Raw genomic sequence first — 12,500 nt, forward strand, 5'->3', positions numbered from 1 at the left:
TTCCGGCTGATATTTTCACTTATAAATCGATCTGTGGACACCATATGCTCCTTCTCCTGTCTTCTTGGCATTTTTAATCCACGTGTGTCAAACTAACAACTCTGCCATGTGTTGGATATATTTTGCCCATGCACAACTGTGTGAAGCTAGCCACAATAAGGATTAGCCACAATAGTGGAATTTGCGGTTCGCCTTCAAAACAAAAGTCCCCCATTGAAAGTGATTCAAATATAGTGGAAAAACCGATACAAATAGTGGAATCATGCCCTATTTGGACTAGATAATACTAAACAAGGTTGTGATGTTGAACAGCCCTTAGCCGTGGTATATTGGCCATATACCACACCCCCTCTGGCCTTATTGCTTAATTATAATGTTGTATAATAATGTTGCGTAATCCCCTCCCGGGGTAAAAACCATGGAAATTAAAAACAAAAAAACGTATGTTTTAAGGGAGAGCATTGGTCTGAAGCCTAAAAAGAAAAGGAAATTCACACGAGCACCCCAATGCCTCCTCCACCCATGCTCCACCAAGGTTTTCCAGCACACAGCTTTGACTTACTACAATAGCTACTGTAGGTTGGTATTGTACTTCAAACTATGTGTAGGCAGGTTGCTTTTGATCAATAAGATATTAAATAGATCAATAAAATAGATCAATATAATAGATCAATAAATAAATATATAATATATCAATAACAGATAATAATAGTGAAATCCTCAATTAAAGGACAGGCTAAAAACACACACAATTAGCCTATCAGAACCTTCTAAAGCCATGACATCATTTTCTGGAATTTTCCACGCTGTTTAAAGGCACAGTCAACTTAGTGTATGTAAACTTCTGACCCACTGGAATTGTGATACAGTGAATTATAAGTGAAATAATCTGTCTGTAAACAATTGTTGGAAAAATTACTTGTGTGATGCACAAAGTAGATGTCCTAACCGACTTGCCAAAACTATAGTTTGTTGACAAGAATTTGTGGAGTGGATGAAAAACGAGTTTTAATGACTCCAACCTAAGTGTATGTAAACTTCCGACTTCAACTGTATGTTTGTGTGTGTGTTTGTGTGTTGTTCTTGTTCCTAAAAGGTGGATCTGACAGTAGTGGTGTTGGACGTCAACGACAACCCCCCTGTGTTCCAGAGGCGGGACTACACCGTCACCGTGCCCGAGGACGTTGCCATGGGAACAGAGATCCTGCGGGTGTCGGCCACTAGTGATGACATCGGGGCTAACGCTGAGGTCACGTACAGCATCAGGGCTGGCAACGAACTGGGGAAGTTTCAGATGGACAGAACTCTGGGTGAGTAGAGGGGTCGGTGGGCGCGGGAGGGGGGGGGTAAAGGAGTGTGTGATTATCTTGACTTCAAGGTACTTAAAGACTTTCCCTGTGTGTGTGTGTGTGTGTGTATGTGTGTCTGTGTGTGTGTGTAGGCTCCATCTCAGTGGTAGATGACCTGGACTTCGAGGTGTGTAAGGACTACTTCCTGACTATAGAGGAGTGTGTGATTATCTTTCCCTGTCTGTGTGTCTGTGTGTGTGTAGGCTCCATCTCAGTGGTAGATGACCTGGACTTCGAGGTGTGTAAGGACTACTTCCTGACTATAGAGGAGTGTGTGATTATCTTTCCCTGTCTGTGTGTCTGTGTGTGTGTAGGCTCCATCTCAGTGGTAGATGACCTGGACTTCGAGGTGTGTAAGGACTACTTCCTGACTATAGAGGAGTGTGTGATTATCTTTCCCTGTCTGTGTGTCTGTGTGTGTGTAGGCTCCATCTCAGTGGTAGATGACCTGGACTTCGAGGTGTGTAAGGACTACTTCCTGACTATAGAGGAGTGTGTGATTATCTTTCCCTGTCTGTGTGTCTGTGTGTGTGTAGGCTCCATCTCAGTGGTAGATGACCTGGACTTCGAGGTGTGTAAGGACTACTTCCTGACTATAGAGGCGCGGGACGGCGGGGCCCCGCCCCTCAGCACTGCTACCATGGTAACCATAGAACTGATGGACGTCAATGACAACGCTCCAGCCTTCAGTCAGGATATCTACAACGTGCTGGTCAGCGAGGACGCATCAGTCGGACAGACTATAACCAGGGTGAGTGATTGTGTGTGTGTGTGTGTGTGTGTGTGTGTGTGTGTGTGTGTGTGTGTGTGTGTGTGTGTGTGTGTGTGTGTGTGTTTGTGGTTGGTTGGTTTGAAAACCCGCCTTTTTAGCCTGTCCTTTAATTGAGGATTTCACTATTATTATCTGTTATTGATATATTATACAGTGAGGGAAAAAAGTATTTAATCCCCTGCTGATTTTGTACGTTTGCCCAATGACAAAGACATGATCAGTCTTTAATTTTAATGGTAGGTTCATTTGAACAGTGAGAGACAGAATAACAACAACAAAATCCAGAAAAACGCATGTCAGAAATGTTATAAATTGATTTGCATTTTATGAGGGAAATAAGTATTTGACCCCTCTGCAAAACATGACTTAGTACTTGGTGGCAAAACCCTTGTTGGTAATCACAGAGGTCAGACGTTTCTTGTAGTTGGCCACCAGGTTTGCACACATCTCAGGAGGGATTTTGTCCCACTCCTCTTTGCAGATCTTCTCCAAGTCATCAAGGTTTCAAGGCTGACGTTTGGCAACTCAAACCTTCAGCTCCCTCCACAGATTTTCTATGGGATTAAGGTCTGGAGACTGGCTAGGCCACTCCAGGACCTTAATGTGCTTCTTCTTGAGTCACTCCTTTGTTGCCTTGGCCGTGTGTTTTGGGTCATTGTCATGCTGGAATACCCATCCACGACCCATTTTCAATGCCCTGGCTGAGGGAAGGAGGTTCTCACCCAAGATTTGACGGTACATGGCCCCGTCCATCGTCCCTTTAATTCGGTGAAGTTGTCCTGTCCCCTTGACAGAAAAACACCCCCAAAGCGTAATGTTTCCACCTCCATGCTTGACGGTGGGGATGGTGTTCTTGGGGTCATAGGCAGCATTCCTCCTCCTCCAAACACGGCGAGTTGAGTTGATGTCGATTTTGGTCTCATCTGACTACAACACTTTCACCCAGTTCTCCTCTGAATCATTCAGATGTTCATTGGCAAACTTCAGATGGGCATGTATATGTGCTTTCTTGAGCAGGGGGACCTTGCGGGCGCTGCAGGATTTCAGTCCTTCACGGCGTAGTGTGTTACCAATTGTTTTCTTGGTGACTATGGTCCCAGCTGCCTTGAGATCATTGACAAGATCCTCCCGTGTAGTTCTGGGCTGATTCCTCACCGTTCTCATGATCATTGCAACTCCACGAGGTGAGATCTTGCATGGAGCCCCAGGCCGAGCGAGATTGACAGTTCTTTTGTGTTTCTTCCATTTGCGAATAATCGCACCAACTGTTGTCACCTGCTCACCAAGCTGCTTGGCGATGGTCTTGTAGCCCATTCCAGCCTTGTGTAGGTCTACAATCTTGTCCCTGACATCCTTGAAGAGCTCTTTGGTCTTGGCCTTGGTGGAGAGTTTGGAATCTGATTGATTGATTGCTTCTGTGGACAGGTGTCTTTTATACAGGTAACAACCTGAGATTAGGAGCACTCCCTTTAAGAGTGGGAGCCAGAAATCTGGGACACCTGGGAGCCAGAAATCTTTCTGATTGAGAGGGGGTCAAATACTTATTTCCCTCATTAAAATGCAAATCAATTTATAATATTTTTGACATGCATTTTTCTGGATTTTTTTGTTGTTATTCTGTCTCTCACTGTTCAAATAAACCTACCATTAAAATTATAGACTGATCATGTCTTTGTCAGTGGGCAAACGTACAAAATCAGCAGGGGATCAAATACTTTTTTCCCTCACTGTATATTTATTTATCGATCTCTTTTATTGATCTATTTAATATCTTATTGATCTATTTAATATCTTATTGATATCTTGTATTGATCTATTTTGTATCTTATTGATCTCTTGTATTGATCTCTTGTATTGCCTTCTGCTCAGCTGGTAGAGCACGGCGCTTGTAACGCCAAGGTAGTGGGTTCGATCCCCGGGACCACCCATACACAAAAAAATATATATATAAATAATGTATGCACGCATGACTGTAACTCGCTTTGGATAAAAGCGTCTGCTAAATGGCATATTATTATTATTATTATTATTATTATTATTATTATTATTATTATTATTATTATTATTATTATTATTATTATTATTGTTGTTTCTATCTCCTTTATTTTACTATTTTACTGTCAAGTGTGTTGCAACTTTCAATGCACTTTAAATAGTTGTATTTTATTTGATGTGTGTGTGTGTGTGTGTGTGTGTGTGTGTGTGTAGTTGCTAGCAGAGGACCTGGACAGCCAGGTGAACGGGCGGATCACTTACTGCATCCTCCGTGGTGACCGTGGCAACCAGTTCTGGATCGACCCGGTAACGGGACTGCTCAAAGTCAACAAGAGACTGGACCGAGAGGCGGTGAGAATACACATGCACGCACGCACGATAATAGGATAATAGGTAGTGAGACAGGATCGTAGGTAGTGAGACAGGATAGTAGGTAGTGAGACAGGGTAGTAGGTAGTGAGACAGGATAGTAGGTAGAGAGACAGGATAGTAGGTAGTGAGACAGGATAGTAGGTAGTGAGACAGGATAGTAGGTAGAGAGACAGGATAGTAGGTAGTGAGACAGGATAGTAGGTAGTGAGACAGGATAGTAGGTAGTGAGACAGGATAGTAGGTAGTGAGACAGGATAGTAGGTAGTGAGACAGGATAGTAGGTAGTGAGACAGGATAGTAGGTAGAGAGACAGGATAGTAGGTAGTGAGACAGGATAGTAGGTAGTGAGACAGGATAGTAGGTAGTGAGACAGGATAGTAGGTAGTGAGACAGGATAGTAGGTAGTGAGACAGGATAGTAGGTAGTGAGACAGGATAGTAGGTAGAGAGACAGGGTAGTAGGTAGTGAGACAGGATAGTAGGTAGTGAGACAGGATAGTAGGTAGTGAGACAGGATAGTAGGTAGTGAGACAGGATAGTAGGTAGTGAGACAGGATAGTAGGTAGTGAGACAGGATAGTAGGTAGTGAGACAGGATAGTAGGTAGAGAGACAGGATAGTAGGTAGTGAGACAGGATAGTAGGTAGTGAGACAGGATAGTAGGTAGTGAGACAGGATAGTAGGTAGTGAGACAGGATAGTAGGTAGTGAGACAGGATAGTAGGTAGTGAGACAGGGTAGTAGGTAGTGAGACAGGATAGTAGGTAGTGAGACAGGATAGTAGGTAGTGAGACAGGATAGTAGGTAGTGAGACAGGGTAGTAGGTAGTGAGACAGGGTAGTAGGTAGTGAGACAGGATAGTAGGTAGTGAGACAGGATAGTAGGTAGTGAGACAGGATAGTAGGTAGTGAGACAGGGTAGTAGGTAGTGAGACAGGATAGTAGGTAGTGAGACAGGATAGTAGGTAGTGAGACAGGATAGTAGGTAGAGAGACAGGATAGTAGGTAGTGAGACAGGATAGTAGGTAGTGAGACAGGATAGTAGGTAGTGAGACAGGATAGTAGGTAGTGAGACAGGGTAGTAGGTAGTGAGACAGGATAGTAGGTAGTGAGACAGGATAGTAGGTAGTGAGACAGGATAGTAGGTAGAGAGACAGGATAGTAGGTAGTGAGACAGGATAGTAGGTAGTGAGACAGGATAATGAGAATGAGTGGTTGTAATCTGAATAAAGGGAAAAAGGCCATTCTTGAACATTGGGGGAGACAATTTTACTAATTTGCTTGAGAACCAGTTCAGATTTAAGTATAACTTTTGTATGACTGAAGCTTTTAGTGATAGGTCTAATGCTTTAATATTTAATCATTTCTGTCCTCCGAATTCATATTCATTATATAAATAGGCCCTTTTAATTTTGTCTGGCTTGCCGTTCCAAATAAAACTGAATATTTTTTTCTCATATAATTTTAAAAACTGTTCGCTAGGCGTAGGCAAGACCATAAGCAAATAGGTAAACTGGGATATTACTAAAGAGTTAATCAGGGTGATTTTTCCACAAATAGACAGGTATTTACCTTTCCATGGTAGCAAGATCTTATCTATTTTTGCTAACTTTCTATTAAAATGTATTGAAGTGAGATCGTTTATTTCCTTTGGGATATGTATTCCGAGTTTATCCACATCAACATCAGACCATTTTATTGGTAAACTACATGGTAATGTACAATTTGTATTTTTTATTGATCCAATACGTAATATAGTACATTTGTCATAATTTGGTTGTAATCCAAATTGAGGCTGTGGAGGGTTTCTAGTTGTGGATTTAAAAGAAAACATGAATCATCAGCGTACAATGACACCTTTGTTTTTAAGCCCTGGATTTCTAATCCCTTGATATTATTGTTGGATCTTTTAATAGCTAACATCTCGATGGCCACAATAAATAGATATGCCGATAGTGGACAACCTTGTTTCACTCCTCTTGACAGTTTAAAACTTTCTGAGAAATAGCCATTATTTACTATTTTACACCTAGGGTTACTATACATGATTTTGACCCATTTTATAAGAGATTCTCCAAAATTGAAATGCTCCAGGCATTTATATATAAACCCCAGTCGTACTTTATCAAATGCGTTTTCAAATCTGCTATGAATAGCAGGCCTGGTTTCCCATATTTTCCATAGTGTTCTATTGTTTCCAGTACTTGCCTTATATTATCTCCAATGTATCGTCCATGTAAAAAACCTGTCTGATTAGAATGAATAATGTCCGACAATACCTTTTTAATTCTATGTGCTATACATTTTGCTAGAATTTTTGCATCACAACACTGAAGTGTAAGGGGCCTCCAATTTTTTAAATAGACTGGATCTTTATATTTTCCACTTGTATCCTGTTTCAGTAATAATGAGATCAGACCTTCTTCTTGAGTGTCTGATAATCTACCATTTACATAGGAGTGGTTAAAACATGCTAATAACGGTCCTCTGAGTATATCAAAAAAGGTTTGGTATACCTCGACTGGTATGCCATCCAACCCTGGAGTTTTCCCGGACTTAAAGTCTTTAATTGCATCCAGAAGTTCCTCCTCTGTAATTTCAACTTCACACGAGTCTTTCTGTATGGCTGTTAATTTTACATTATCAATAGAAAAAAAACCTCTACAATTAGCTTCAGTTAGAGGAGATGGAGGCGACTGAAAAGAAAACATATGTTTAAAGTACTTTGTTTCCTCCTTCAAAATATAATTTGGTGAATCATGGGTGACTCCGTCAATTGTAACCAGTTTCATTAAATTATTTTTGGTAGCATTCCTATGTTGAAGATTTAAAAATAATTTTGTGCATTTTTCCCCATATTCCATCCAGTTTGCTTAATTTTTATAATATATATATATATATATATTACACTTGATCTTTCTTGAATAAGTTTCTCCATTTCTTTTTGTTTTTCCTCTAATTTATTCTGAGCCTCTATGTTACAGTTTTTATTGCTATCTATCTGTTCTGTTAGACCTTCTATTTCCTTTGTTAGTGTGGACTCTTTTGCCCTAAATTGCTTTTGTTTTCGAGATGAGTACTGAATTGCATGGCCTCTAAAGGCACATTTAAAGGTGTCCCATACAATAAGGGGATTTGCTGTACCTATGTTATGTCGGAAAAAGTCAGTTATAAATTCCTTTGTTCTAATTATAAATAAATTATCATCTAATAGGCTTTGATTACATTTCCAATATCCTTGCCCACGTAGAAATTCAGTAAGAGTAATGTATATGCCAATTATATGATGGTCCGACCGCATTCTGTCCCCTATTAAACTTTTGGTGCCAACGAGAATGAGATAAGAAAGAAATAAAGACGACTAGCTTGATTCAGTCTCCGCCATGTATATCTCACTAGATCAGGATATTTAAACCTCCATATATCAACTAGTTCTAATGTATCCATGACATTCACGATTTCCTTAAGAGCATGAGGTTGATTGTTTGTGGTGTGATTTCCTTTAAGGTCCATTGAGCTATTTAAAACAGTATTATAATCTTCCACCATAATAATAGAGTTTTGTATTGCTTGCAGGGTTGATCATTTATTATATATATTGTCAAAGAAGTGTGGATCATCATTATTTGGTCCGTAAAGGTTAATGAGCCATATCTGTTTATAGTCCAATAACATATTTAAAATAATCCATCTACCTTGCGTATCTATTTGGACAATTTGCACATTCGGATCGAAATTACTATTAATTCATATCATCACCCCTTTTGAATTTCTTTGCCCATGGGAGAAGTATATTTCGCCCCCCCCCCATTCCTTTTTCCACGCAACTTCATCTAGAATTGTTGAATGAGTTTCCTGTAAACAATATATATTATATTCCTTCTCTTTGAGCCATGTAAATATTGTTCTTCTTTTGTTATTATCTGCTAAGCCATTACAATTATAACTGGCTATACTTATTTCACCATTTACCATAATGAGATACAAGTTTCAAGTCTATTTATCATTATATATGTTTGTAAATTTACCAATAAGAAATACCGTAATGATTGAGTGTCCATATACAGTGGGGAGAACAAGTATTTGATACACTGCCGATTTTGCAGGTTTTCCTACTTACAAAGCATGTAGAGGTCTGTAATTTTTTATCATAGGTACACTTCAACTGTGAGAGACAGGATCTAAAAAAAAATCCAGAAAATCACATTGTATGATTTTTAAATAATTAATTTGCATTTTATTGCATGACATAAGTATTTGATCACCTACCAACCAGTAAGAATTCCGGCTCTCACAGACCTGTTAGTTTTTCTTTAAGAAGCCCTCCTGTTCTCCACTCATTACCTGTATTAACTGCACCTGTTTGAACTTGTTACCTGTATAAAAGACACCTGTCCACACACTCAATCAAACAGACTCCAACCTCTCCACAATGGCCAAGACCAGAGAGCTGTTTAAGGACATCAGGGATAAAATTGTAGACCTGCACAAGGCTGGGATGGGCTACAGGACAATAGGCAAGCAGCTTGGTGAGAAGGCAAAAACTGGCGCAATTATTAGAAAATGGAAGAAGTTCAAGATGACGGTCAATCACCCTCGGTCTGGGGCTCCATGCAAGATCTCACCTTGTGGGGCATCAATGATCATGAGGAAGGTGAGGGATTAGCCCAGAACTACACGGCAGGACCTGGTCAATAACCTGAAGAGAGCTGGGACCACAGCCTCAAAGAAAACCATTAGTAACACACTACGCCGTCATGGATTAAAATTCTGCAGCGCACGCAAGGTCCCCCTGCTCAAGCCAGCGCATGTCCAGGCCCGTCTGAAGTTTGCCAATTACCATTTGGATGATCCAGAGGAGGAATGGGAGAAGGTCATGTGGTCTGATGAGACAAAAATAGAGCTTTTTGGTCTAAACTCCACTTGCCGTGTTTTGAGGAAGAAGAAGGATGAGTACAACCCCAAGAACACCATCCCAACCGTGAAGCATGGAGGTGGAAACATCATTCTTTGGGGATGCTTTTCTGCAAAGGGGACAGGACGACTGCACCGTATTGAGGGGAGGATGGATGGGGCCATGTATCGCGAGATCTTGGCCAACAACCTCCTTCCGTCAGTAAGAGCATTGAAGATGGGTCGTGGCTGGGTCTTCCAGCATGACAACTACCCGAAACACACAGCCAGGGCAACTAAGGAGTGGCTCCGTAAGAAGCATCTCAAGGTCCTGGAGTGGCCTAGCCAGTCTCCAGACCTGAACCCAATAGAACATCTTTGGAGGGAGCTGAAAGTCCGTATTGCCCAGCGACAGCCCCGAAACCTGAAGGATCTGGAGAAGGTCTGTATGGAGGAGTGGGCCAAAATCCCTGCTGCAGTGTGTGCAAACCTGGTCAAGAACTACAGGAAACGTATGATCTCTGTAATTGCAAAAAATATAATAATAATATGCCATTTAGCAGACGCTTTTATCCAAAGCGACTTACAGTCATGCGTGCATACATTTTTATTTTTTATTTTTTTGTGTATGGGTGGTCCCGGGGATCGAACCCACTACCTTGGCGTTACAAGTGCCGTGCTCTACCAGCTGAGCTACAGAGGACCACATCAATCATCAGCAAACAAAGGTTTCTGTACCAAATATTAAGTTCTGCTTTTCTGATGTATCAAATACTTATGTCATGCAATAAAATGCAAATGTTATTATTTTAAAATCATACAATGTGATTTTCTCGATTTTCTTTTTAGATTCCGTCTCTCACAGTTGAAGTGTACCTATGATAAAAATTACAGACCTCTACATGCTTTGTAAGTAGGAAAACCTGCAAAATCGGCAGTGTATCAAATACTTGTTCTCCCCACTGTAGCTGTACCGTGATATTTGCATTGCTACTGAGTAACCCTTCAATTCTTCTCCACTAATTCCCCCGCTAAAGCCCCTCCCCATCCCAAGTTGGGCCATCATCCCAGTGATCAGCATCCCACCCACGTCCCTCCGGATCCCTAAGGCCCCGAGAGCCCAGGACCCATCCATCGAAAACAGCACACAGTGCCACCCACAAAACAGAAGCAGATTAACTGCCAAAAGCATTTCCAATGCTGTCACCTCAATATATATATATATATATATATATAACTATTTAAATAAATAATGCATATCCTATTTTCCATCATTATCAATTAATACGTGTAATAATGTCGGCAGTTCATGCGTAGGATTTTAACATATAAACCGGATTGCCATTGTATTACATTTAATTTATTGAAAAGCAATAATTACCACGGTCCATCCCATACCCCCCTCCAACATCCCCACCCCCCCCACAACAGATGCCGGACAAACATACACGCACATACTCACATACTCCAACACACTCAACCCCCCTCCTCCACAATCAACCATAAAATCAGATACTCAACGGCTGTTATATCCCAGAGCCCAACTCAAGAAAGGACCTGATTTACAAGTGCACTCATCTACACAAAATTGAAAGCTCTCTCTCACTCACTTAACGCCGCACCTTTCCAAACACAAAAATGCACACCACATGGTTGACTGCGGAAGAAATGGGCCGAGCGTGCAAACGCACCTGCATCCACACCTGCCGCAAGGGGGAAAGGACGCCAGGGAGAACACAGGACCAACCACAACAACCATCCGCCAAAACAACAACCACCCGCCAAAACAACAACCACCCGCCAAAACAACAACCATCCACCAAAACAACAACCATCCGCCAAAACAACAACCACCCGCCAAAACAACAACCATCCGCCAAAACAACAACCACCCGCCAAAACAACAACCATCCGCCAAAACAACAACCACCCGCCAAAACAACAACCATCCACCAAAACAACAACCATCCGCCAAAACAACAACCATCCACCAAAACAACAACCACCTGCCAAAAAAGCCATGTTCTAATTAGTTGTACTTGAAGATTATTCTGCTTGTTATCTTTTCTTGTTATGTCGTCTTATCCTTTTATAAAATACTATACTTACTATAAATGTTCTTTAAAATTACAATCGCTATCATTGCTAGTATTGGGTGTTCCATTATTAGACTCCTCTATTACAACTTTTAGAATAGCCATGGAGTAGTCTTTGTGTCTCTGAACATTTGGTTGTCAATATATAATTTATCCACCACTAGTGCAACACGTTTCCCTTTTAATCTGTTTTCCTTGAAGATTGGATACAGAACTTTGCGCCTTTCTGCAATCTCCCTCGGGAACTGATCATTCATGCCTATTTTCGTGCCAGCAAGTCTCTTCCCTAGGTTTTTAACCATTGCAAAAATGCAAAAAATGTAAATTTGGCAACGATTGGGCGCTCATATTTCTGTCCTCTTTTTCCGAAACGGTGTACACGTTCGAGTTGGATTTTATCGACAGCCTCGAGTGGGTTTTGAAGCGCTGTATGCAGGAAGTCCTTCATAATATTCTCTGTTATTTCTCCCTCCTTTTCCTGAATACCCGTAAGTACTGGATTTTCTCTCATCGATCTAGTTTGGATATCTAGTAAGGCTTCTCTCAGAAGGTTGTTCTCCTTTTTAAGTTCCCTAACGTCCGTTTCCATCTTAGAGACTGTCACTTTTTTTTATTTTATTCGTCACTCATTTGAAGACTCGCTTTCAACTCTTTTACGTCCTTACTGACCAACTCCAGTATGCCCAGTTTGTCATTTATCGACTTCAACAGGTCGCTTTCCACACTTACCAGACCCAGTGGTGAAAAGCATATATCATCTGTATCAGTCGACGAGTCGCGTTTCCTCTTGGGGATCGGCTCTCCTCGTTTATCTTCCGCCATGTTTGGGTGTTGCGTGTTGTTGTAGTAGTTGTCGATATATTTCTCTAGCCTTATGATTTGTTTTGTGTTATTATCCAGATTGAATTTTATTAACTGCAAATATATGAATTGCTAATATTTAGTCTAACTTACTGATTTTGAATATTATGTTTTTATCTTGAGGTGGTTTGTACCGCTTTCTATTCAATACACCATCTTGTCTACG

The 12,500-nt window shown here is 40.9% G+C and overlaps 1 protein-coding gene across 1 annotated transcript in view; it reads left to right on the forward strand.

Moving 5' to 3' along the window:
* Nucleotides 1–12,500, forward strand: part of LOC311123598 (protocadherin Fat 3-like) — a gene marked incomplete at both ends in the record, with an annotated part of 77,714 nt that overhangs the window by 11,032 nt on the left and 54,182 nt on the right. Inside the window, 3 exons of the mRNA XM_084197835.1 lie at nucleotides 1,097–1,310; nucleotides 1,886–2,100; nucleotides 4,330–4,467. Coding sequence (XP_084053961.1) covers nucleotides 1,097–1,310; nucleotides 1,886–2,100; nucleotides 4,330–4,467 — 567 coding nt within the window. The remainder of the gene's footprint in view (nucleotides 1–1,096; nucleotides 1,311–1,885; nucleotides 2,101–4,329; nucleotides 4,468–12,500) is intronic.

The sequence above is a fragment of the Coregonus lavaretus genome, assembly GCF_964263955.1.
Source record: "Coregonus lavaretus genome assembly, contig: HAP1_SCAFFOLD_400, whole genome shotgun sequence".
Taxonomy (NCBI): domain Eukaryota; kingdom Metazoa; phylum Chordata; class Actinopteri; order Salmoniformes; family Salmonidae; genus Coregonus; species Coregonus lavaretus.